Source organism: Prionailurus bengalensis, chromosome E1, assembly GCF_016509475.1.
Source record: "Prionailurus bengalensis isolate Pbe53 chromosome E1, Fcat_Pben_1.1_paternal_pri, whole genome shotgun sequence".
NCBI lineage: Eukaryota > Metazoa > Chordata > Mammalia > Carnivora > Felidae > Prionailurus > Prionailurus bengalensis.
In genome coordinates this window covers 4,606,216-4,630,128 of record NC_057347.1, presented here as the reverse complement: position 1 = coordinate 4,630,128, position 23,913 = coordinate 4,606,216, and the positions used below count along the sequence as shown (strand labels likewise).

General features: G+C 42.6%; 1 protein-coding gene and 1 long non-coding RNA gene across 4 annotated transcripts in view; one reads left to right on the top strand and one right to left on the bottom strand.

The window, feature by feature from the left end:
• The window catches only part of LOC122484962, a 54,501-nt gene extending 41,929 nt beyond the window's left edge, over positions 1–12,572 (bottom strand). The window contains exon 1 of the long non-coding RNA XR_006297750.1: positions 12,463–12,572. This is a non-coding gene — a long non-coding RNA (uncharacterized LOC122484962). The remainder of the gene's footprint in view (positions 1–12,462) is intronic.
• LOC122484961 (myosin-4) overlaps positions 1–23,913 on the top strand; it is a 91,058-nt gene that overhangs the window by 40,158 nt on the left and 26,987 nt on the right. For 2 of the 3 annotated variants that reach the window (XM_043583130.1, XM_043583133.1), the window contains exons 3-34: positions 486–725; positions 1,677–1,820; positions 1,906–2,062; positions 4,769–4,796; positions 4,898–5,006; positions 5,090–5,182; positions 5,315–5,378; positions 6,017–6,115; positions 6,207–6,310; positions 6,505–6,643; positions 7,797–7,915; positions 8,006–8,155; positions 8,272–8,442; positions 9,324–9,633; positions 9,744–9,811; positions 11,648–11,735; positions 11,819–11,936; positions 12,316–12,439; positions 12,535–12,671; positions 14,573–14,828; positions 16,717–16,959; positions 17,053–17,229; positions 17,310–17,455; positions 17,539–17,629; positions 17,718–18,107; positions 18,753–18,879; positions 19,452–19,570; positions 19,698–19,894; positions 20,993–21,176; positions 21,261–21,426; positions 21,524–21,648; positions 22,944–23,252. In XM_043583130.1, coding sequence (XP_043439065.1) covers positions 516–725; positions 1,677–1,820; positions 1,906–2,062; positions 4,769–4,796; positions 4,898–5,006; positions 5,090–5,182; positions 5,315–5,378; positions 6,017–6,115; positions 6,207–6,310; positions 6,505–6,643; positions 7,797–7,915; positions 8,006–8,155; positions 8,272–8,442; positions 9,324–9,633; positions 9,744–9,811; positions 11,648–11,735; positions 11,819–11,936; positions 12,316–12,439; positions 12,535–12,671; positions 14,573–14,828; positions 16,717–16,959; positions 17,053–17,229; positions 17,310–17,455; positions 17,539–17,629; positions 17,718–18,107; positions 18,753–18,879; positions 19,452–19,570; positions 19,698–19,894; positions 20,993–21,176; positions 21,261–21,426; positions 21,524–21,648; positions 22,944–23,252 — 4,962 coding nt within the window. In that variant the 5' untranslated portion in view covers positions 486–515. The remainder of the gene's footprint in view (positions 1–485; positions 726–1,676; positions 1,821–1,905; positions 2,063–4,768; positions 4,797–4,897; positions 5,007–5,089; positions 5,183–5,314; positions 5,379–6,016; positions 6,116–6,206; positions 6,311–6,504; positions 6,644–7,796; positions 7,916–8,005; positions 8,156–8,271; positions 8,443–9,323; positions 9,634–9,743; positions 9,812–11,647; positions 11,736–11,818; positions 11,937–12,315; positions 12,440–12,534; positions 12,672–14,572; positions 14,829–16,716; positions 16,960–17,052; positions 17,230–17,309; positions 17,456–17,538; positions 17,630–17,717; positions 18,108–18,752; positions 18,880–19,451; positions 19,571–19,697; positions 19,895–20,992; positions 21,177–21,260; positions 21,427–21,523; positions 21,649–22,943; positions 23,253–23,913) is intronic. The other variant, XM_043583132.1, reaches the window with a different exon arrangement.

The following is a 23,913-nucleotide window of genomic DNA, read 5'->3' as shown; positions in this document are numbered from 1 at the left end:
AGAAAGTAAAAACGTAAAGCAAGTTTTTGAACGCTTTGAAAATATCACCCTTCCTTCCCACAAGACAAACCTTCCACCCTAAGTGCATGATGGTCCCAGTGTGTGGCAGACCCAATCACCCAGAAGGAAAAGTGGGGACTGAAGAAGCTGCCTTAAAACAATCCATCTGCGGTTCCAGCTGTAGATGCTGTCAGTGTAGAGATTCAAACATGCAAAGACCCCCAGGTAGGCACCCTAGCCCTGAGGACTAAGAAATGTGATCTGGGAAAGAAAATCTGCAAGGTACCAAAAACGAAGCCTCCAGTTACAACCTCGCTCCAGACCAGTCCTGGGGCCTGCGTGAGGACACTGGCAGGTGACAACCTGCGGGAGCATCGACAGCCCCAGTGATGGGGGCTCAACACTTCCTTCCTTCACACCAAATCCTAGCTCCCAGGTGTAACTTCTGGTTTCTATTTCTCCCTCTCCCCCATGTCTTCCCCAAGGCAGAATCCTCTGCTAAATAAACCGCAGCCATGAGCGCAAGTTCAGATGCTGAGATGGCGGTTTTTGGCGAAGCAGCTCCCTACCTCCGAAAATCGGAAAAGGAGCGGATTGAGGCCCAGAACAAGCCCTTCGATGCTAAAACATCAGTCTTTGTCGCGGAGCCCAAGGAGTCCTATGTGAAGAGCACCATCCAGAGCAAAGAAGGAGGGAAAGTAACGGTGAAGACTGAAGGTGGAGCAGTGAGTATAAACACAGGGAGAGAACAGTCCCTGTTGTATTTCTGGGTCTCCTCACCTCAAAGTGAAGCTCTAATGGCTTAGAATCTCTAAGCCTATAGCCAACACAAACATCCTTCCAGTACGTTCCCGACACCCGATTTGGACTGCAGAGGAAGGTCCCAGCAGCTATCTCCTTTCCTCCACTTCCCATCCACCCACAGGACTTCAACACACTAGAATCAGCTGCCACCGCATCCCCTCAAGCCCTACTTCCCATTCTGAATCCCAAAACTTGATCTTGGGTGGGGGGAATAGAAGCTAGCTTCTCCTGTCAGAAAACTATTAAGTGATTTACTTAGCTAAATAATGTATTAATAACCCCATTACTCTGCCCACCCCCAGATTGAAGTTTCTTATAATGAATGGCCAGGAAAAATTAAAAATTTAACCTCTTAAAATAAGAGTAAAAAGATACAAATTGATGGAGCACCTGGGTGGCTTAGTTGGTTAGGCGTCTGACTTCGGCCCAGGTCATGATCTCATGGTTCGTGAGTTCAAGCCCCACATCGGGCTATGTGCTGACAGCTCAGAGCCTGAAGCCTGCTTCAGATTCTGTGTCTCCCTGTCTCTCTCTCTGCCCCTCCCCCCGCTCTCGCACTCTCTCTCTCTCTCTCAAAACTAAATAAACATTACAAAAAGTTTTTTAAAAAAGATACGAACCGATAAATAAACGTGGTACAGGGGATTGTGGGAAAAAAAATCTTTTAAAAAAGGTGGTACCCTAGCTCATCAGAGGAGACAGACTTACTGTGTCAAACTCTGAAACAAATATAATTTCATGCCTTTATTTAAAGAATACTGAATAATATAATGAAAAGTATCTGTAATTATAGTTTTGCAAGCAAACCAAACAGACAAACCAACCCTATGTCAAGCTGTCAATACCAAGTCATCTCTCACTTTCCTTGCCAGACTCTAACTGTCAGGGAGGACCAAGTCTTCCCTATGAACCCTCCGAAATATGACAAGATTGAGGACATGGCCATGATGACGCACCTGCACGAGCCTGGAGTGCTGTACAACCTCAAAGAGCGTTATGCAGCCTGGATGATCTACGTGAGTGCCCTTTGGCATCTCCTTATTCTGTCCCCCTTTCCGAGTAAAGATAAGATCCACATGCTGCATTTTCTGGTTTTCCCAGACCTACTCGGGCCTCTTCTGCGTCACTGTCAACCCCTACAAGTGGCTGCCAGTGTACAACCCCGAGGTGGTGGCCGCCTACCGAGGCAAGAAGCGCCAGGAGGCCCCGCCCCACATCTTCTCCATCTCCGACAACGCCTATCAGTTCATGCTGACGGGTGAGTGATGTAGCCATTTGCAGAAATGTGGAAACGGAATCTTTAATGAGCAAACAGACTCTGACTGGAACTTGATTATCACACATTGCAGCCACACGGGCCTCACTGTTTTCAAGGAACTTCCAGAGTATAATGTCATACGCTCTTCCCAGCAGCCACCCCCATTTCATAGAGTAGAGAAGCTAGCTGAGTTCATTCACTGACCTGCCCACACTAACTCAGCTATTAGTGGAAGCCTAGCCAAACAATTAGCAGACCTCTGCAAAGATGTCGTCCACTACATTTTTTAATTCCTGAAAAAAAAGTTCAAATCGATTATTTTAAAATAAGCACATCCAGGGGTGCCTAGGTGGCTCAGTTGGTTAAGTGTCCGACTCTTGATTTCAGCTCAGGTCATGATCTCACAGTTTGTGAGTTCAAGCCCCATGTCAGGCTCTGTGCTGACAGCTCAGAGCCTGGAGCCTGCTTCTGGTTCTGTGTCTCCCCCTCTCTCTCTGCCCCTCCCCTGCTCGTACTCTCTTTCTCTCTCAAAAATAAATGTTAAAAAAAATAAATAAATAAATAAAATAAACACATCCACAGCAATTAAGAAAAGTAGTTACCAGCTATAGCTGGAAAGCTTTGCAAATTCTTGTCTTTATCTTTAAATGACACAGCTAATATTGCCAGACTTGGGGGTAGGACATGTGTAAAGAAAGAGCTACCACTTTCTTCCTGATGATTTTGAAGCATTTCCTATTAGAATGGAAGAAAATAAAAATACCTCTTCTTCTGACAATATTCTTGAAATCATATCAAAGTGTGTTATTTCTGTCTTATCAAAGCATAAACAAACATCTTTGATACACAGTATAGGCCCAAGTACAGCATTAAAACCTTTTATCTTCACACACCAAATGTATTGCCTTTGGAAATATTGGAAATTCCTGAGTTTCCTGTTGTTCCAAAGGATTTTGGAAACTGAGAGGGTTTTATTCTCTTTTGGTTTTTATTTGTTTGTTTGTTTTTGCTGCACTTGTTGTTAAGCTGTCTATTAAAGGAGACAAGAGAGGAGAAAGGAATAAAATAGGAATCTTCCATGACAAATTGGCCAGCAATTCTACAAGGATTTCATGCCAGGAAACTGTTCTTTGGTTGTCAACAGAAGTTAACTACCTTCCAGAAATGATCCAAAGGCTGGCTCATTTTGGAGGTTTTAATACTCAGCAGCTGCACTGACCCTGCTATGTACACCACCACCCCCACCAAGGTCTCCACTCCCCAAGCTTTGGAGCTGCTCCAAATCCAAGATTACTCATGGCTCCCAAACGTGATTCGCATATAAAACCATGCAAAACCATGGCATTTGACCTGGTTAATGTTATTTTAGCATTGCCAAGACAGCCTCGAACTTTGTTTTCTTATCTGTGCTCCCATGAGATGTGATATGATCTTTTATAATTTTTCTGCTATTGGGAAAAAAATCAATTTGAGTATGTTCTAAAATCCGTATCTACTTCTCTGAGTAGAACTCTGAAGATCCCTAAAGTCTACATCCACATCTAAATAACAGGCAGATTTGTATCTGTTTCCCTAATAGGTTTTTTGAGAATTCACTCAAATCTATAATCCATGAATATAAAATTCGATATTTAACAAATCAGAAAATTGGTATAGATCCAACATATCAGCATATAACTAGTGACAATTTCTGTTTTTATTATTTTGAAATGTACACAAAATTAAAGGGAACATAAGACTAAATGAACACATTTATAATTCCAGATCCCTTCCCGATAGTGTTACCAGCAGTCAAATGAGTCCTATCAAGAGTTGGGAGGAGGCTAGGTAGTAGAAAAATATATACACTGCAAGTCAGAAGACCTGAATATCTTTGACCTTAACAAGCTATGTAATTGTTATTATAAAAGCCATTTATTCCTCTCTGGGTCTCAGTTGTTTTATCTGTTAAATAAAAGAGTTGGCCTAAGTAATTTCTAAGATCCCTTATGACTTCAAAATTCTATAATCAGTACTAAAATATTTATCAATAAAATTATATGATGCCTGGGATTTTCTTTAAAACAATCCAGTGAGGATGGAATGGGAGTACAGAGGATATAAAATTGGCTAAGTGACAATAATTGTCGAAGCTGTATGATGGGAACCCAGGGGGCTCTTTATATTATTGTCTCTACTTGGTATGTGAAATTTCTAATCTCAAAGGTTTTTAAATTAATAAAATACAAAAAAAGGGAAACTGGGTGGCTCAGTGGATTTAAGTGTCCGACTCTTGATTTCGGCTCAGGTCACCATCTCACGGTTTGTGAGTTCGAGCCCTGCACTGGGCTCTGCACTGACATCATGAATCCGGCTTAGGATTTTGTGTCTCCATCTCTCTCTGCCCCTCCCCAGCTCGCGCACACGTGTACACGTGCTCTCTCTCTCTCTCTCTCTCAAAAATAAACATTAAAAAATAAGTAAAATAAAATACAAAAGGAAACAGATGATAGCTTGCCTCTTATTTTCACAAATTTTCACAAATTTTACTCCAAGAGCCAAGAACTATTTGAGGGCTAACTAGAAAACTACACTCATAGGTGACATCTTCAACATGTTAAAAAGAATAAGCTGTGTTTGATCTAAATGGATTCAATAATCTTTATATTGAATGTTCTTGTTCTTGTTTTTGTTTTTTAACTGATGGTCTTGATTTCTCTTTCACAGATCGTGAGAACCAGTCCATCCTGATCACGTACGTGACTTTTTCCTCCTCTGGTTTGTGGTAATTGTCTTAGATATAGACAACGTGAGTTGTAGTAGTTCTGTTCTCATCTCTGGTCACTGTGTTGGCAGCGGTGAATCCGGGGCAGGGAAGACCGTGAACACCAAGCGTGTCATCCAGTACTTTGCAACAATTGCGGTCACAGGGGAGAAGAAGAAGGAGGAAGCTGGCAAAATGCAGGTGGGTCTGGGGTCAGACTCAAGATGTCAGAGCTCTCAGGAAGTCTGGAGCCCCGGAGGTGAGGACCGTGCTTGCCTTTGCAGGGGACTCTGGAAGATCAAATCATCAGCGCCAACCCCCTACTGGAGGCCTTTGGCAATGCCAAGACCGTGAGGAACGACAACTCCTCTCGCTTTGTGAGTCTCTCAGTCACAGAAGGCTCTTCTCAGCCCTTAGGTGCCCGAGAAAGCATGTGTGAATTATCATTTGGATTGCATCATTCTGTGCCCTTCAACTTTTTAATACTAAGTAATCTTTCTCTTTTCAAGGGTAAATTCATTAGAATTCATTTTGGTACTACAGGGAAGCTGGCTTCTGCAGATATTGAAACATGTGAGTAATAGGACCACTGAAAATCAAAACAGAGGGACAGGTGACTTCCTTCGCAGGCATATTCAGCAACACCTGGTGTGCACTGAGCCTGCTGCCAGTGTTGCCCATGAGCTAATGGCCAGACTTAGACATAATCCACCGCATGCCCCATCTACCTCGATGCAGACTGATGGTTCCAGAGCACATTCTGAAATTCCTGCCACAGAGCAACTCTGACATTTTTTCTAGGACTATTTACAGGTTCCTATGAGTTACCTATAGGTTTACAAAGCTTCTCTGTGATTTGCTCTTGATCTGAGCTTTGGTAGGTGTTTCTAGGGAGCCACTCACCACAAAGTCTCCCTAAGAAAGGAGGGGAATATTACAGATCAATTATAATACAGAAGTCATGGGGCTCCCACATTAAAAGTTTACTTTTACTAGAGCAGACATGCTTCAGTGTCTGCTCTTAAATGGTGAGGAACTTGGGCAGTTGCCATATGTATTTGGAATTCTTATATGTAACACCAAAAGGATTGACCATCAGGTAGAAATCTCAATGGAGCCAAATATAATGCTCCCAATTTTAGTAAAGACACCAAGGTTCATTTAATATTTCAGCAGCGATTTTTTTCCTAAATATCTATTTCTATTTCCAGATCTTCTAGAAAAGTCTAGAGTTACTTTCCAGCTGAAGGCAGAAAGAAGCTACCATATTTTTTATCAGATCACTTCCAATAAGAAGCCAGATCTGATTGGTAAGAAATAACTTAAATTCACAGATGAACATTAGTATTTTTATTAACAACTTCTAGTGTAAAATGTATACCCTGACTTCTGTGTACCCAGAAATGCTCCTGATCACCACCAACCCTTATGACTATGCCTTCGTCAGTCAAGGGGAGATCACAGTCCCCAGCATTGATGACCAAGAGGAGCTGATGGCCACAGATGTAAGTCACTCACACACTCACACTCATACTCATTCATTCATACACACACACACTCACACACATACACACACTGTAAAAAAATGCATTATGTGTGTGAACAGCCCACTATAGGTGTGGTTACCTTAGGACACAGTATAAATTCTCCAAAATAAGTTAGTTTCTTCTGCCCTCACCTCTGTCCTTTCTCCTGCCAGAGTGCCATTGACATCCTGGGCTTTACTCCTGAAGAGAAAGTTTCCATCTACAAGCTCACAGGGGCCGTGATGCATTATGGGAACATGAAGTTCAAGCAAAAGCAGCGTGAGGAACAGGCCGAGCCAGATGGCACGGAAGGTACCAGATGAATCTCCTTCTGGGCCTGAATTAAAGAATATGGCGGGGGGAGGGGGGCTATTCTAAACTCACAACTTCACCACAACTGGACTTCTGAAGGGCACATATGTATTTACATACACGGCATGCTTTCCTCACCCCCATTCCTTCCTCATGTCTCTGTATCTCCATCATTTCTAAGCAGCCCAAACAAGTGAAAATGAACCCTTATAGGCACTTATCAAGAGATATCTGAGAGCACAACCTGGGGCCAGATCATGAGAGAATGAGACGGCACAGTGCTTCTGCTCTGCCTTGGCAATGGTGGCTTATCAGCCTATTTCAGCACTATCTGGGTAAACTGGTGGCTGGCTATACGGGATCTGCCCAAACATGGGGCTGGGGCTGAAGGATGTCCCTAGACATCTGTATGCATGTGTGTGCTGTCTATATATAAACCCATACACAGTCTAGGCAGTAAGATTAAAATAAAAAAACTGAGAAAGAAAAAAATCATATATTCCATGTGTGGAACATATAGGACCTACCAAGGAAGCTGAAGTTATTTGTCCCCTGAAGCCTTTCTTGACCACTTCAGCTTGACATATTTTCTCCCTCCTCCTAAACTTTTCAGCAGTTACTCTGCACCTGACATATGCCATTTACATTATAGTCACTGACACAATTTTAGAAAGAGACCCTGTAGGGGTCACATGGTGAAATTTAATACCCTCATATTCAGAGAGTGAAACTGAACAAGTGGATTTAAGTTGGGAGGAGCAAACTGAAATGAGGATCCAAATATTCACACTTTTATCCCTCTCTAACGGTAAATATTAAGATGGATTTATCTTTTCCTTCCAACTACACCTGATGTGTCTGCCTTAAGGGCAGAGACAACGGCTTTTGCCTTACATAAACACTGGACATATGTTCACTGTTGATGAATTTCTCAAAAGCTACTTGCAATAAATCACCAAAGTCCAGTATACCCGACCATTTATTAGCGAGTACATGCTCTAATGTACAGAAAGCCTCATCTGACCCTCTACATAATTACTTAAAGCTTTTTTTTTTTATAAAGAGTAAAGAAAATTAATTAGATGAAAATAGAAAATTAGCTGAAAGAGGATATCCGCTATTAAACAACATTTCTTGAATTGTGTCTCTGCAGTTGCTGACAAGGCAGCCTACCTCCAGAGTCTGAACTCTGCTGACCTGCTCAAAGCCCTCTGCTACCCCAGGGTCAAGGTCGGCAACGAGTACGTCACCAAAGGCCAGACTGTGCAGCAGGTAAGTGAACGGGCTCAATGAATCACACACATCCCCAGCCTTCTCAACACGTCTTTAGTAACGCCAACAATCATTACTCTGTCCACGAAGGTATACAACGCAGTGGGCGCCCTGGCCAAGGCCGTCTACGAGAAGATGTTCCTGTGGATGGTCACCCGCATCAACCAGCAGCTGGACACCAAGCAGCCCAGACAGTACTTCATCGGGGTCCTGGACATCGCCGGCTTTGAGATCTTTGATGTGAGTTGTTGGAATAAGCGGCCCTGTTAAGGCCCCTCCGCTTCGTGTCTGCTCTGCCGGATGCCCCCTGGGTTTCCCAAACTCACTTGAGCTCTTTGGTGTTCGCCACGCCCTAGTTCAACAGCCTGGAGCAGCTGTGCATCAACTTCACCAACGAGAAGCTGCAACAGTTCTTCAACCACCACATGTTCGTGCTGGAGCAGGAGGAGTACAAGAAGGAGGGCATCGAGTGGACGTTCATTGACTTCGGGATGGACCTGGCTGCCTGCATCGAGCTCATCGAGAAGGTTCGTATGACTTGTAAAGAAAGGCTGACTGCAAGGACAACCCTCCCAAGTATCTGAAGCAATTCTAGAAAGTATCACTGTGATCTAAATAGATGGATATCAGAATTCCACTTTAGAACGAACTCCCTCTTTTCAACTTTTACATGAGAAGGATCAGTGTTTTGTTGTGTTCTGAACAGTTTGGTTCTAACAGCAACGCAACCCGGTTTTTAAGCAGCTCTGAGAACTCAACTGAGGTGATGTGCTCTACTACCAGAAGTACCTCATTAGTCCTCAATCTACCTCTGCTACGATCCCAGGTGTCAGCCGCAAAAATAAGTCTTTTTTCTAGATAAAAATTAGTACACATGTAACCCAGCTAAGGCCTGTATGAAAGGTAATCTGTTCACAAGTCAAGAAGCCCAATTACTTATGCTTTTCCATAATCTATCTTTAAGGAGATTAAATACAGAAAATGTCTTAAATAAGGTTTGGGTTATTTATACTATTCAATTACTGCACCTAAAGGAAACATCACTCTAAGTCAGTAAGTCCTTTTCGTAGCAAAATAAAACAATGACAGCAGATTAATTCACTCAATAGGCAAAAAGTGTGATGATACAGAAGATTTTAACAAACTGCCCAGACGTGCTCTGCTGACATTTGGAGTCTGAATTCAGCTATTCTTTTAACTGAAAATGTTGCTTTGGATTGAACATGGCAAGGAATGGTGGAAACATCATTCTAGTGATAACAAAAGGACTTCTTTGTGAGCTATGACCCTATTTTATTTTACATATTTTTTAATTGGCAGTTCTAATAATTTAATTAAATAAAGTCACCATGTCTGTATCTTTTGAGAGAAGGCAGGTTGACACTAATATCCACCTTTCTGAATCCAGCCACTGGGCATCTTCTCCATTCTGGAGGAGGAGTGCATGTTCCCCAAGGCCACGGACACCTCCTTCAAGAACAAGCTGTACGACCAGCACCTGGGCAAGTCCGCCAACTTCCAAAAGCCCAAGGTGGTCAAGGGCAGGGCCGAGGCACACTTCTCGCTGATCCACTACGCCGGCACCGTGGACTACAACATTGCCGGCTGGCTGGACAAGAACAAGGACCCCCTGAATGACACTGTGGTTGGGCTGTACCAAAAGTCCGCAATGAAGACTCTGGCCAGTCTCTTTTCCACATATGCTAGTGCTGAAGCAGGTACTTTCTGTGCCTTCAATCTATATTAAACCTATTCCCCCAGAATGTCCATACAACATTCCAGCCTCTAGGATTCTACTTTAATTGATGGGTTTTTCTTTCTACCTCAGACAGTGGTACAAAGAAAGGTGCTAAGAAGAAGGGCTCCTCTTTCCAGACTGTGTCAGCCCTCTTCAGGGTAAAGTACAAAGTCCATCCCAAAATCCTATTTTCTTTTTTTTAATGGTTTTTTTTTTTTTTTTGAGAGAAAGAGAGAAAGAAAGAGAGAGAGGGAGGGAGAGCAAGTGGAGGAGGGGCAGAGAGAGAGGGAGACACAGAATCCGAATCCAAAGCAGGCGCCAGACTCTGAGCTGTCAGCACAGAGCTCAATGCGGGGCTTGAACTCACAAACTGAAATCATGACCTGAGCTGAAGTCGGACCTTAACCGACTGAGCCACCCAGGTGCTCCTCAAAATCCTATTAAGTTTCTATGAATTATCATAATTACAGGGTTTGAAATAAATTAGAACAGAATAGAATGTTCTAATATTCTCTTATCATGGTAGAACCAAAGCAAAACCACTCTTACAGGGTCAGATGCTTTACCCATTATCCCTCATTATGATCATCTGATGTACTGAGGAATGCCAAAACATCCTTAGAAGCTTACTTATTACATAATCAGGCTGATTTTTAAAGAAGCATAGCTGAACTTCAAGGCTGTCCCTAGGGAAGCCGTATCTTTATTCTACTAATGTTGCCCTTTGAGATGCTCCCGAGTTCCTGTTTGAGAAGGAACCAGAGATACACTCTTTAGGACATCCCTCCACCAAAACACATCTTCATCCTCTGAGGTGGATTTAATTTTTTGTAATGGCTGGAAATCATCTAAAGCCAAGCCTAGTGATATATGGATGATTAACCTTAGAAAATATATCTTGAGATTAAAATAACAACAATTTTACTACAAATAATGTGATTTTGTTAGGTAGCTTAAAAACTGTCGCCTCCAAAGGGACGTGTGTGAAATGTCTGGATTAATGACTGCTTTGTCAGAATCTGTATGGCTAAGTCTCATTCCTTTTAAAACTAAAATGAGGATATAATCCATGACTGAAACAGTAAAACCAGCCTGTCCTTTTTCTTTCTATCAAATTGCATTATCTCATGGAGGCTCTTCCTTCATCAACTCATCCTTGTATGTATCTTCAAGATTAGAAGCTCACAGTAATTATTTTATTTCTGAATAGTTAAATGAGACATGAAAGAAAAAAAAAAAGCCACTCTGCCTTCTCAGAGTATACCTAAGAAATATTTACATGTGAGTTTCCTATAGTTGAGTAAAACATCATCATCGGTCATAAACAGTTATTCAACTTCTGGAATAAGTCCTTCCAGATGCTTCAGACCATGGATCATTCTTCCTATGCACCCGAAATCCACCTAAACAAGGTTATATAGTCTCTGGATTTTAGACTCTTCAAAAAAAAGACAAAACAATACAAAACAAGAAGTCACAGGTCCCAGGGAATAATAAACTTGAGGAAGGAATGGCTAACCTAGGTTACCACTGTAAACTACTACTGTGAAAATTACCAGCACTGAGACAGACGGAAGAGGCCTTAGAGGTAATCTCAACTCTTCAGATTAAGGCCCAGAGAGTCGAAAGGGATTTTACAGAGTCAAGCAGCTCATTAGCTGGCAGAACGAGACCACAGTCTTTTGTCTTCTGATTCCCAGTTGAGAACAACTCCTATGCATCAAGGCTACTGGATTTGCAGCTTGTTTATAAGGCAGACCCTAGATGTTATAAACGAATACCTTTACAGAGCTGCATTCTTCCCAGCACTTTGACCTGGTGGTTATTTGGCAGGCTAGAGCTCTTGAGATGTTTAAAATACAGAGCAATCGAAGCCTCATAGGCTAATACCTAACAGTTAAGAGAGTGTCTAGGTTCAGTCCAAATAATTACCAAAAAAAGCAATCTGAAATAAAACTTCCTCATCAAGAACTTCCTTCTGTCTGGTTTTCTAGGAAAATTTAAATAAACTGATGACCAATCTGAGGAGCACACACCCTCATTTTGTACGGTGTATCATTCCCAATGAAACCAAAACTCCTGGTAAGATATAAGAGCATGAAATAATCAAACAGGCACAAGTTTGAAAATGGACTACCCAAAACTAAGTACTCTTCTATTTGCAGGGGCCATGGAGCATGAACTTGTCCTGCACCAGCTGAGGTGTAACGGAGTGCTGGAAGGCATCCGCATCTGCAGGAAGGGCTTCCCCAGCAGAATCTTATATGGGGATTTTAAACAAAGGCCTGTCTCTCTTTGTTTGTATTTCACTGCATGCTGCAGACCATTCTGTCACCTTAACTGTTGTCCTCTGTGTCTCATGTATCCTGTGTCTCATGTACCCTACTCAGTGAATACTGTAAAATTAAGAAGTCAAATAATATAGTCCCGTGGTAGCAGGGCAGGAGAACAGTTCAAAAGGGTGGTATTTCTTACAAACAGGAAGGAGGCATGCATTAGGCAAAAGAAAAATCACATTGTTTTACCGTTGGAACTTAAAAGGACATGTGGATTTTCTACTTTTACTTTTTCTCTGATTTTTGTTAATGCTTCTTTCTGGTGTCTCAGTTTCCACATATAATCACACCTCCCTAATAATTCTTTTCTTTGTTTCACTGAACAGATACAAAGTTTTAAACGCAAGTGCTATTCCAGAAGGACAGTTCATCGACAGCAAGAAGGCTTCTGAGAAACTTCTCGCCTCTATTGATATTGATCACACCCAATATAAATTTGGGCATACCAAGGTATAGCTGTTATCTATGCATACCTGACCCATTCCCTTCACCATTTCTGCATCTTCTGTACTATGGGGATGACATGGGATTCACTTTTCCTCCAGGTGTTCTTCAAAGCTGGCCTTCTGGGTCTTCTGGAAGAAATGAGAGACGAAAAGTTGGCCCAGATTATAACGAGAACTCAAGCTGTCTGCAGGGGATTCCTAATGAGGGTAGAATATCAGAAGATGTTGCAAAGGAGGTAAAAGCTGTGCAGATTATCAGAACTGTAAGATCCCTTGGGGACTATTACTCAGTGTTCTTTCTTCATTAACTTTCATTTTGTGGTTGATACGTGCTTCTCACACAGTTCAGAACTCACTCCTACAACACATCAGCCTTTGCTTAACCCCTCACATTTGGGACTCCTTCCAATTTCTCCTTTTCCATCCACCTCACATAGACCTGCCAGAACACTCGGCAATAAGCACCATTTTCATCAGGCCGTATCTCCGTCTGTGGCTCCCATTTCACGTCAAATCCAAGTTGCCCTGCGTGGCCATCGAGGCTGTCTCTATTCCCCACTGCATCCGTCATCCCCAGCCACACAGCCTTTTCCAGCCAGGCTACACAATTCACTTGTCTGTCTTCACGTTTGCCCCAGCCTTTTCCCCTCACCCTTTTTTTTTTTTAATTTTTTTTTTTCAACATTTATTTTTGGGACAGAGAGAGACAGAGCATGAACGGGGGAGGGGCAGAGAGAGAGGGACACACAGAATCGGAAACAGGCTCCAGGCTCTGAGCCATCAGCCCAGAGCCCGACGCGGGGCTCGAACCCACAGACCGCGAGATGGTGACCTGGCTGAAGTCGGACGCTTAACCGACTGCGCCACCCAGGCGCCCCTCCCCTCACCCTAATTTACCTACTTACCAATTCAGAACATGCACTTCTTTCTCCAATAAACCTCGTCCAGCTTGCTCTACCCAGCACTACTGTGCTCCCTACCAACCCCGACACACACACATTTTGCGTTCATTTTGCTCATCTGTGCTTATTTGGATTTGCACTGTAAGTGTTCCCAAGCCTTTCCCATATGTCTACATTATGGCTTCTGCATGGTATTTGCCTTCTCAGAGTCATGGTTCTTGTAATTTGCACCTATACAGAAACAGAATTTACATTTTAATAATAAAGAGGACTAGACATTGCTACAAGGTAATCAAACCTTGTTTTGTCTATTGCTACAGTCTGCAGAAGGGATATCTTTTATTACTATTTAAAATTTTATTTAAATAAAACAAATTTGAGTGCTCAATGCATACTAAATCCCCTGCAGAAATTAACAATTTAAACAACTAAGAATGAGAGGCATTTAAAAGAATTTGAGAAACATCAGTACATTGTCTGAAGAAGCTAACAAAAGTCGATGAGTGGATAATTCAGTGGTAACCAAAATAAGAGGAAAGGCTTCAAGAAAGACAGGCTACATCAGAAGTTCACACAGCGGGGAAACGCAGAAAGCACCCTATGCCATCTTACAGCTCACATCTGTGTGCCAGCGGCCAAGCGGCACACTCAGCTTACAACTGCCACGCCCACTCCCAAATCACTAAGACTGTATATCCAAATGATCTTAAATTGGTATGTGTTGCTCATACCTGCAAAGTATTCCCACTTTAAGGTCAGCTCCTTTGCTAGCGTGGTCAGGTCTTAAAAACACAGAATTAGGGGTGCCTGGGTGGCTCAGTTGGTTAAGCGTCCGACTTCCCTCAAGTCATGATCTCACAGTTTGTGAGTTCGAGCCCCGCGTCGGGCTCTGTGCTGACAGCTCAGAGCCTGCAGCCTGCTTCGGATTCTGTGTCTCCCTCTCTCTCTGCTCCTCCCCTGCTCACACTCTGTCTCTCTCGCTCTCAAAAATAAACATTAAAAAATTGCTTTTAAAAAGAACACAGGATTATTTGGTATGAGCAGTACACATTAGCAAAATGGTTAGACGGGGAACCAGCAGGAGTGTGTATGTGTGTGTATATATAAAGCCTGCGTATAAATCATCTCTACATACGGGATCATTACAAGGGGAATTTGTGTGGAAAATACAAAATAACAACAGTGACGCTGCCTCTGACGGATCAATCTACACTGATATTTTCACGTCATTTCAGAGAAGCCCTCTTCTGCATCCAGTACAACGTCCGCGCCTTCATGAACGTCAAGCACTGGCCCTGGATGAAACTCTTCTTCAAGATCAAGCCCCTTCTCAAGAGCGCAGAGACCGAGAAGGAGATGGCCACCATGAAGGAGGAGTTTCAGAAAACCAAAGACGAACTCGCCAAGTCAGAGGCGAAGAGGAAGGAACTGGAGGAAAAGATGGTCACTCTCTTGAAAGAGAAAAATGACCTGCAGCTTCAGGTTCAATCCGTGAGTACTGTGTATTTGGGATACACCACATTATGGAAGCGTTTCTGGACGGCATAGATACTTTGGATTTACAAATAGCTTCATCTTTTTTTTTTTAATGTTTTTATTTATTTTTGAGAGAGAGAGACAGAGACAGAGTGTGAGAAGGCGAGGGACAGAGAAAGGGAGACAGAGAATCTGAAGCAGGCCCTAGAATCTGAGCTGTCAGCACAGAGCCCACGAGCCATGAGATCATGACCTGAGCTGAAGTCAGACACTTAACCTACTGAGCCACCCAGGCGCCCCACAAATAACCTCATCTTGAAACAGAAAATCTCAAGTTACTTTTTTTAGCATTTCGCTTACCTTTCAATAGTCCTGTGAGGAAGACACAGCACAATGACTTCCAAATTACAAATGGAAAAGGGAAGACTAAAGCACGTATTCAATAACATCACAATTTTAACAGCCACAAAGGAAGCAGTTTAAAGCGAAAACTCAGTCAATATTTTACCCACTTGCCCTGCAGGCTTCATCCCAGCCTCACAAGGATCATCCTATTTTCCGAACGCAGTGTAGGAGATTGTATTGAAAGAAAAATCATTACTCTTATTTCTCTCCATCCCTACTGAGATTTAGTTCAATAAACCTGTTTGCAGTTACCTGAACTGAGTAACCGTAGTCTAAAGTAAAGCCAAGTACCCTCTGCGATTCTTCCTTCGATAGAGACCCCGAGTCTTTAGACTTCCGTTTATGATCTCAGGAAAGAGTTGTAATCAGGGTGGGGGACAGTTCTGGGCTCTGACCAAATGTAACTTCCCATTTCCTTGGACCTAAAGCCCACCAATGTCATGAAGAAACCTAAAATCGTTACGCTATTTTCAGCTTTTCTTTCTGATAACTTCGCTTACATGAAGGTTACCTTTTCCCAAAAGCACAAGATCAAAAGCCTCTCCATCTTAACCTCTCTTCGCAGTTATTATCATCAGTGAATAAATATTTATTGAGTGCATCACTATTAAAAATAACAGCAAAGGAACGCTGGTAAGTCCCCATTATCATCCACTTAAGTGTTTAAACTAAAAAACGTATAAGGTATGAACAAAACCAGCACTGAGTAAGAAGTTAAAGAAATTCCCCGGGCTAGAGTAATCTAATAAGGCTGAGCTGATTTTTATTTGAGACCCTTAGTCACTCATAAAAAAAATGTGTGGAGCTATTTAGTGCCTCAAAATTGCATGTTCTTGTATATTCTAAAATTCACATTGAGACTAATAGGTGTTCCGTACAATGGAAATGAAAATTGTGGACAATTACAGCACTGTTAGGGACTATCAGGAAGGTTGGGAGTGTGTGACAAATGGCGCATGGAAAGGTATTCATAGGCATAAAACTGTTTAAGTTCTTTTTCTTTTCCTTTCTAAATCCAGTCCAGCAACTAGCTGTTTGAGGTGGGCAGAGAACGATCAAAACCAAATTTAACCAATATAAGTCACAATCTTTGAATATTATAGCTAAAGTGTTCCTAGTGATCATTTATTCCCACTCCCTCAACTCCCTATGAGAAAAGTGAGAACAATAGAAATAAAGCAATTTGCTTGAGTTCATCCATACGGAGGCAATACTGAGATAAGAGCTCAGGCTTCCATCGGCCTATCACTCTTCTAGACACTACTGTGTAGTCAATTGCTTCAATACAATCATTTTTCAGGTTAATTTGCTTCTAAATCTATAGTCTCACTTTTAATTAGCTGCATTTCTCTAAGCCATGTAATAATGTTCAATTAAGTTTAATTTACATTCATACTGAAAGAGTCACCAGAATTCAACAAACACTACTACTTTGTGCAAAGAACAAGTTCAAAATCAGTAACAAGTTCTCTAAATATCTTAATGAATCCCTCTACAGGAAGCTGATGCCTTGGCTGATGCAGAGGAAAGGTGTGAGCAACTCATTAAGAACAAAATCCAGCTGGAGGCCAAGATCAAGGAGGTGACTGAGAGAGCTGAGGATGAGGAGGAGATCAATGCCGAGCTGACGGCCAAGAAGAGGAAACTGGAGGACGAGTGTTCAGAGCTCAAGAAAGACATTGACGACCTTGAGCTGACCCTGGCCAAGGTTGAAAAGGAGAAGCATGCCACAGAGAACAAGGTACGAATAACACTCTGTTCTACCATATCGAGGTTCTGCCAGCCTAGTAAACCTGCTTTAGAGCAGATACCATTTCTTCTTTAATTTTTCAAGGTGAAAAACCTCACAGAAGAGATGGCAGGCCTGGACGAAACCATCGCTAAGCTGACCAAGGAGAAGAAGGCCCTACAGGAGGCCCACCAGCAGACCCTGGATGACCTACAGGCAGAAGAGGACAAGGTCAACACGCTGAGCAAAGCTAAAACCAAGCTTGAGCAGCAAGTAGATGACGTAAGTGTGGTTCTGATATCCATGTGAAGGATATTTTTAAATACACTTTCAATGTTTAACATACTTTCCTTTCTCATTAGCTTGAAGGGTCATTAGAGCAAGAAAAGAAACTCCGCATGGATCTAGAGAGAGCAAAGAGGAAACTGGAGGGAGACCTAAAATTAGCCCAAGAATCCACAATGGATGTAGAAAATGAGAAACAGCAACTTGATGAGAGACTCAAAAAGTAGGAACTCCAGAAAAACATCCTGTGTGGTATCATCTTTCAATTCCTAGGAGTACTAATATGTCTCATTCTTTTGTCTGAAGGAAAGAATTTGAAATCAGCAATTTGCTAAGTAAAATTGAAGATGAGCAGGCAGTAGAAATTCAACTACAAAAGAAAATCAAAGAGCTGCAGGTGAATCATCTAACCTCCATTTGTTTCTGTACCCCCAAAACCCCTGAGATTGAGATGAGTTTATGTTAATGTATGTGTGTCACCCCAGGCCCGCATCGAGGAGCTGGAGGAGGAAATCGAGGCAGAGCGGGCCTCCCGGGCCAAAGCAGAGAAGCAGTGCTCAGACCTCTCCCGCGAACTGGAGGAGATCAGCGAGCGGCTGGAAGAAGCCGGCGGGGCCACTTCCGCCCAGATCGAGATGAACAAGAAGCGGGAGGCCGAGTTCCAGAAGATGCGCAGGGACCTGGAGGAGGCCACCCTGCAGCACGAAGCCACGGCGGCCACCCTGAGGAAGAAGCACGCGGACAGCGTGGCCGAGCTGGGGGAGCAGATAGACAACCTACAGAGGGTCAAGCAGAAGCTGGAGAAGGAGAAGAGCGAGTTGAAGATGGAGATTGACGACCTGGCCAGTAACATGGAGACCATCTCCAAGGCCAAGGTACCAAATACCATCTACAAATGATGGTAACTAATAACCTGTAACAACACTCATTGTTTCTGTCATTAAACATTGTTTGCCAGCAGCTTACAACACTAATATTTCCTAATATTCTAATATATTCCCTTCTACTTCATTTTTGTCAGTACTTAGTTATGACCCCTTAAGACTATTGCAAAATCCACATTAAGCAAGCATCAGTATCAGTGGGATAAATGAACAGGCTCCAACGATGACCACTTCAAGGACATTTCCACACTCATCATATTTGAATCCTAGCCTGTCCCATAAAGTTGGTGCCATAACTTCCTACTCACACTTGACTTGAATTTATTCACTCTAAAAATATTTTAAGAATCAAGTTTTAGGGGCACCTGGGTGGCTCAGTCAGTTAAACATCTGACTTTGGCTCAGGTCAAGATCTCACAGTTCATGAGTTCAAGCCCTACGTCCCCTGTGCTGACCGCTCAGAGCCTGGATCCTGCTTTGGAGTCTGTGTCTCCCTCTATCTATGGCCTTCCCCTGTCCACACTCTCTCTCTCTCAAAATAATGAACATTAAAAAAACCTTTGTTTGAAGAATCTTTTTTTTTTTTTTTTTTTACTGCATTCAATGTCTCACCTTTCACTGACACATGTCCTATAGGGGAACCTGGAAAAGATGTGCCGCACTCTAGAAGACCAGGTGAGTGAACTTAAGACCAAGGAAGAGGAGCAGCAGCGGCTGATCAATGACCTGACGGCTCAGAGAGCGCGTCTGCAGACAGAAGCAGGTGGGGGACTTTTCCTGAGCCCTGAAACTACATACTAAATAAAAGTGATCCCAGAGGTGGGGCGCCTGGGTGGCTCAGTCAGTTAAGCGTCCAACACTTGATTTCGACTCAGGTCATGATCTCCTGGTTCATGAGTTCCAGCGCCGTGTCAGGCTCTACGCTGGCAGTTGTAGAGCTTGCTTGGGATTCTTTCTCTCCCTCTCTCTCTCTCTGGCCCTCCCCTGCTAGCACTCTCTCTCAAAATAAATAAACATTTTTTAAAAAATTTTTAAGTGATTCCAGGGGTTCTGAATAAACAGCATTACTCTCTCCCATTTTAGAGGGGAATAAACGAACTGTTGGAATCTGCTGAGCAGGTCAGAAAGAATACAAAGGAAGAATGAGCAGAGTAGTTTGTTACACTCCTGTGGCATTTCTGCTGCTTAACTCCAGTTCTAACCAGTGCTATACTCATAGTTAGAAGCAAATAAAGTATATACTTGATACACATATATAAATACATACAGATACATAAGAAAGCTTGAGCTTATTTTTATGCCATTAACAAATTCATCTACTTCTCTTGTTCTTAGGTGAATATTCCCGACAATTAGATGAGAAAGAGGCTTTGGTCTCTCAGCTTTCAAGGAACAAACAAGCATCTACACAACAGATTGAGGAGCTGAAACATCAGCTGGAGGAAGAAACAAAAGTGAGTTTTACCAAAGGTCTTCTCGGCTAAGCAAATCTAAACACGTCCAGTTAGGTTCTCCTCTGGGTATGTGAACTATGTAGCACTGAATAAACGATTTTAAGTCACTGAAATGGTACTTCCACAGGCCAAGAACGCGCTGGCCCACGCCCTGCAGTCCTCCCGCCACGACTGTGACCTGCTGCGGGAACAGTACGAGGAGGAGCAGGAGGGCAAGGCCGAGCTGCAGAGGGCGCTGTCCAAGGCCAACAGCGAGGTGGCCCAGTGGAGGACCAAATACGAGACGGATGCCATCCAGCGCACAGAGGAGCTGGAGGAGGCCAAGTATGTGCTGTGAACGCTGGGGGAAGAAAACGACATGGTTTCCTAGCTGCACAACTCAACAACTCCCAGCAACACTATGATGATGTTGATGATGATAACATAAGGGTAACAGCAGATGTGAAATTTACTGACTGCACACTATGTGTCAAGTACTATACATATGTCAGCTCATTTAGTATCCATGGCAACATCATGTTTTATCCCTATTTTACAGACAAGGAAACTGAGGCTATGAGAGGTAAACCAACTAACCCAAGAGCACACAATTAATAAATGGTACAGCTAGGATTAGAACCAGATATTCTGATTCCAGAGCCCACCTTCTTAAATACTGTAATAAGAAGACATAGCTGGAGGCCACCAAATTGTACATAATGTCCACAGTTAGTCTAAATAAAATAAAGCTTTAGTCTGTGTACAGACCAAAGGGGACCTTCAAATAGATCTTCTTGGACTTCAGGGCTAAAGGCTTTTCTGTACCTTAAATATGTAGAGCTGGCAACACTATAGGGAATGAAGCAAGAATGTAGGCAATTCAGAAGGAAAAATTAAACCTGCCTTTGCTTAAACAGCATGAATTATTCTGATTTATCCACCAATTTCTTTCTCTGGTGAGAATTCCAAATATGTATTAGAAGAAACTAGCTATTTTTCTCTGGGGATAAAGTACATAAAATGAAACGGAAAGGCTGAGAAAGCAAATGAATATGCTCAGTACATTTCTTCCCGGTAAAACACCTAGTTAGCCTGAAATCCTTTTTGGAAAGAGATGAGATATATAAATCAATCAACAAAATTGTCCTGGATAATCATTTTCTGCAACCATACTCAATCAGAAGTCCTTAAAGTCCTGAATCACTTACACAGTAAGACCCATATAATAGAGTGCTAACAGCAGCCTCTAAGAACTGAATTCCGTTGTTCACCATTTTGGACCTTTTCATACAGCAACAATCTAGAAAGCAGTTCTGGCTGTCACAGTTCGGATGACCATACATAATGCACCATTATAGAAGCAGGGCTGAGAAGGGGACCAAGGAGGTGATCACCTGCTCCTGTTCTTGACCACTCTCCTTAATTGCTTGGCTAACTTTTCAGGAAGAAGCTGGCCCAACGTCTGCAGGACGCCGAGGAGCACGTAGAAGCAGTGAACGCCAAATGTGCCTCCCTGGAGAAGACGAAGCAGCGGCTCCAGAACGAAGTGGAAGACCTCATGCTCGACGTGGAGAGAACAAACGCAGCCTGTGCGGCCCTGGACAAGAAGCAGAGGAACTTCGACAAGGTGGCCCAGACTGCTGAAACTTCATCAGAGTTTTACTTGGCCTCCCTGTCTTCTTGCAAAGGCTGACAATTTGCTGCTTTTCAGGTCCTGGCAGAGTGGAAACAGAAGTATGAGGAGACTCAAGCTGAACTTGAGGCCTCCCAGAAGGAGTCCCGCTCTCTCGGCACTGAGCTGTTCAAGGTCAAGAATGCCTACGAAGAATCCCTGGATCACCTGGAAACCCTGAGGCGAGAGAACAAGAACTTGCAGCGTGAGTGCTCTTGAACTTCTGTACTTCCAACAGCCGTGTTAAGACCCTTCCATGCCACACCAGTCTGACCACCTCTCCCTGGTCTATTCACCCACAGAGGAGATTTCTGACCTCACGGAGCAGATTGCTGAGGGAGGGAAGCAAATCCATGAACTGGAGAAGATAAAGAAGCAAGTGGAACAAGAGAAATGCGATATTCAGGCTGCCTTAGAGGAAGCAGAGGTACATATTATGATGTGTTGGGGGGTGGGGATCAAAGACATGGGTGAAAACACCCAAAGCAGGCAGTGGATCCATTATCATGCACACAATCTTTATGAAGGACAATTTGGCGATAGTTAGCAAAAGCTTAAAAATGTAATACTATGGGGGCGCCTAGGTGGCTCAGCTGGTTGAGCGTCCGACTTTGGGTTAGGTCATGACCTTGCGGTTTGTGAGTTCGAGCCCCGCGTCGGGCTCTGTGCTGACGGCTCAGAGCCTGGAGCCTGCTTCAGATTCTGTGTCTCCCTCTCTCTCTGTCCCTTCCCCATTCATGCTCTGTCTCTCTCTGTCTCTCAAAAATGAATAAACGTTAAAATTTTTTTTTAATGTAATACTATGACCCATCAATTCTGTATCTGAGACTCTATCTCAAGAAAATTATCTTAAAAACACAAAAATGTGCAATCCAAGAACAAAGATGAAGCAACCAAGGAACATCCATATGATGTAATTCTATGCAACCCTAAACATAATTAACATGGGGAAATATTTATGGTAAACAATTTTTAAAGCAACACACATCTGAATATACACTATAATGTCATCATGCAGAAATATATAGAAGTAGGAAAAAAGACTAGAAAAAATGTACCACAATAAGATGGTTATGTCTGGGTGGGGGGCACAATAGGAGGTTTTTCTTGTTTTATATATTGCCCCATTTTCTGCAGTGAACATATACTTTGCAATCAGAAAAACATATGTTTTAAGACTGAGAATTTCTACAACAAGAATTCATATAGCACACATAAACATTTTAATGTTTAATGTTTATGACTGAGAGGCGCCTGGGTGGCTCTGTCAGCTGAGCATCCGAGTCTGGATTTTGGCTCAGGTCGTGATCCCAGAGTCGTGGGATCAAATCCTATGTCAAGCTCTATGCTGATCATGGAGCCTGCTTAAGATTCTCTCTCTCCCTCAGCCCCTCTCCCCCACATGCTCTCTCTTTCTCTCTCTGAATAAGATAACACATGGAGAGTTTATGTTTATTACATGAGTTTAATAATATAGGTTTTGTTATTACTCCTATGAATAATATTTATATACCGCTTTACACTTTACAAAGCACCTTTATTACAGAGCTACCTATATAATCTATGACTGAATAAACAAAAAAAAATGATGTACTTAGCAGGCTCCTGTATTATACTTTGTAAACTCAGACAACTGACATTAATAAGAATTTGGCTCACAAGGAAATATACTCCAAATATTCAAGTTACTTTCCATTATTAATTGATCACTGTTTTGTTAAGGCATCTCTTGAACACGAAGAGGGAAAGATCCTACGCATCCAGTTGGAGTTGAACCAAGTCAAGTCTGAAGTCGAGAGGAAAATCACTGAAAAGGATGAGGAAATCGATCAACTAAAGAGAAACCACATCAGAGTCGTGGAGTCGATGCAGAGCACCTTGGATGCTGAGATCAGGAGCAGGAACGATGCTCTGAGAGTCAAGAAGAAGATGGAGGGAGACCTCAATGAAATGGAAATCCAGCTGAACCATGCCAACCGCCAGGCTGCAGAGGCCCTGAGGAACTACAGGAACACCCAGGCCATCTTGAAGGTAAATGGGTCCACATTAACAGCTAAGTCAGGGAAATTATCTGTCTTCCATTCGGCAAAACATCTTTGTGCTAAACAATCCATTTTTTTCTTTTAACAATTTATGTAGCTCACAGTATGCTGGTAAAACCAAATATAAATTAAATATTATATGTACATATACAGAGAATATATTTTTACAGGAACATTATGTAAAAGAACAAACAGAAGCCCAGAGATAAGCTTTGATATGAGAGAAAATGCAAGACTTTGGTACCAATAAGCCTGAGGTTGAAGCTTTTTGTTACTTACTGGCTGCCTGACTTTAGGCAAATTATTTAACCTCTCAGGACGTCTGCTGCTTCTTCTACAATATAAGAATGAAAATACTCATACCTCATAGAGTTCCTCTGAGAATCAAATGAGATAACAGATGTCAAGTACTGGGTAGAACATATGGAAAATGCTCTGTAAATGATAGACATTAGTTACTCGCACATGAAAAAATAACCAGTCAATGGCATAAATAGAATGGGAATCTGTCTCCTGATAATTTTCTCTCACCTAAGCCGGTGACATCACCATTCGCACGCTCAAATGACAGAACTGTCATCTCCTGCTCCTGGCACCAGTAAGTTCTTCCAATTCATCTCCTGGAATGTTCACGTCTTCTTCAGAGTGTC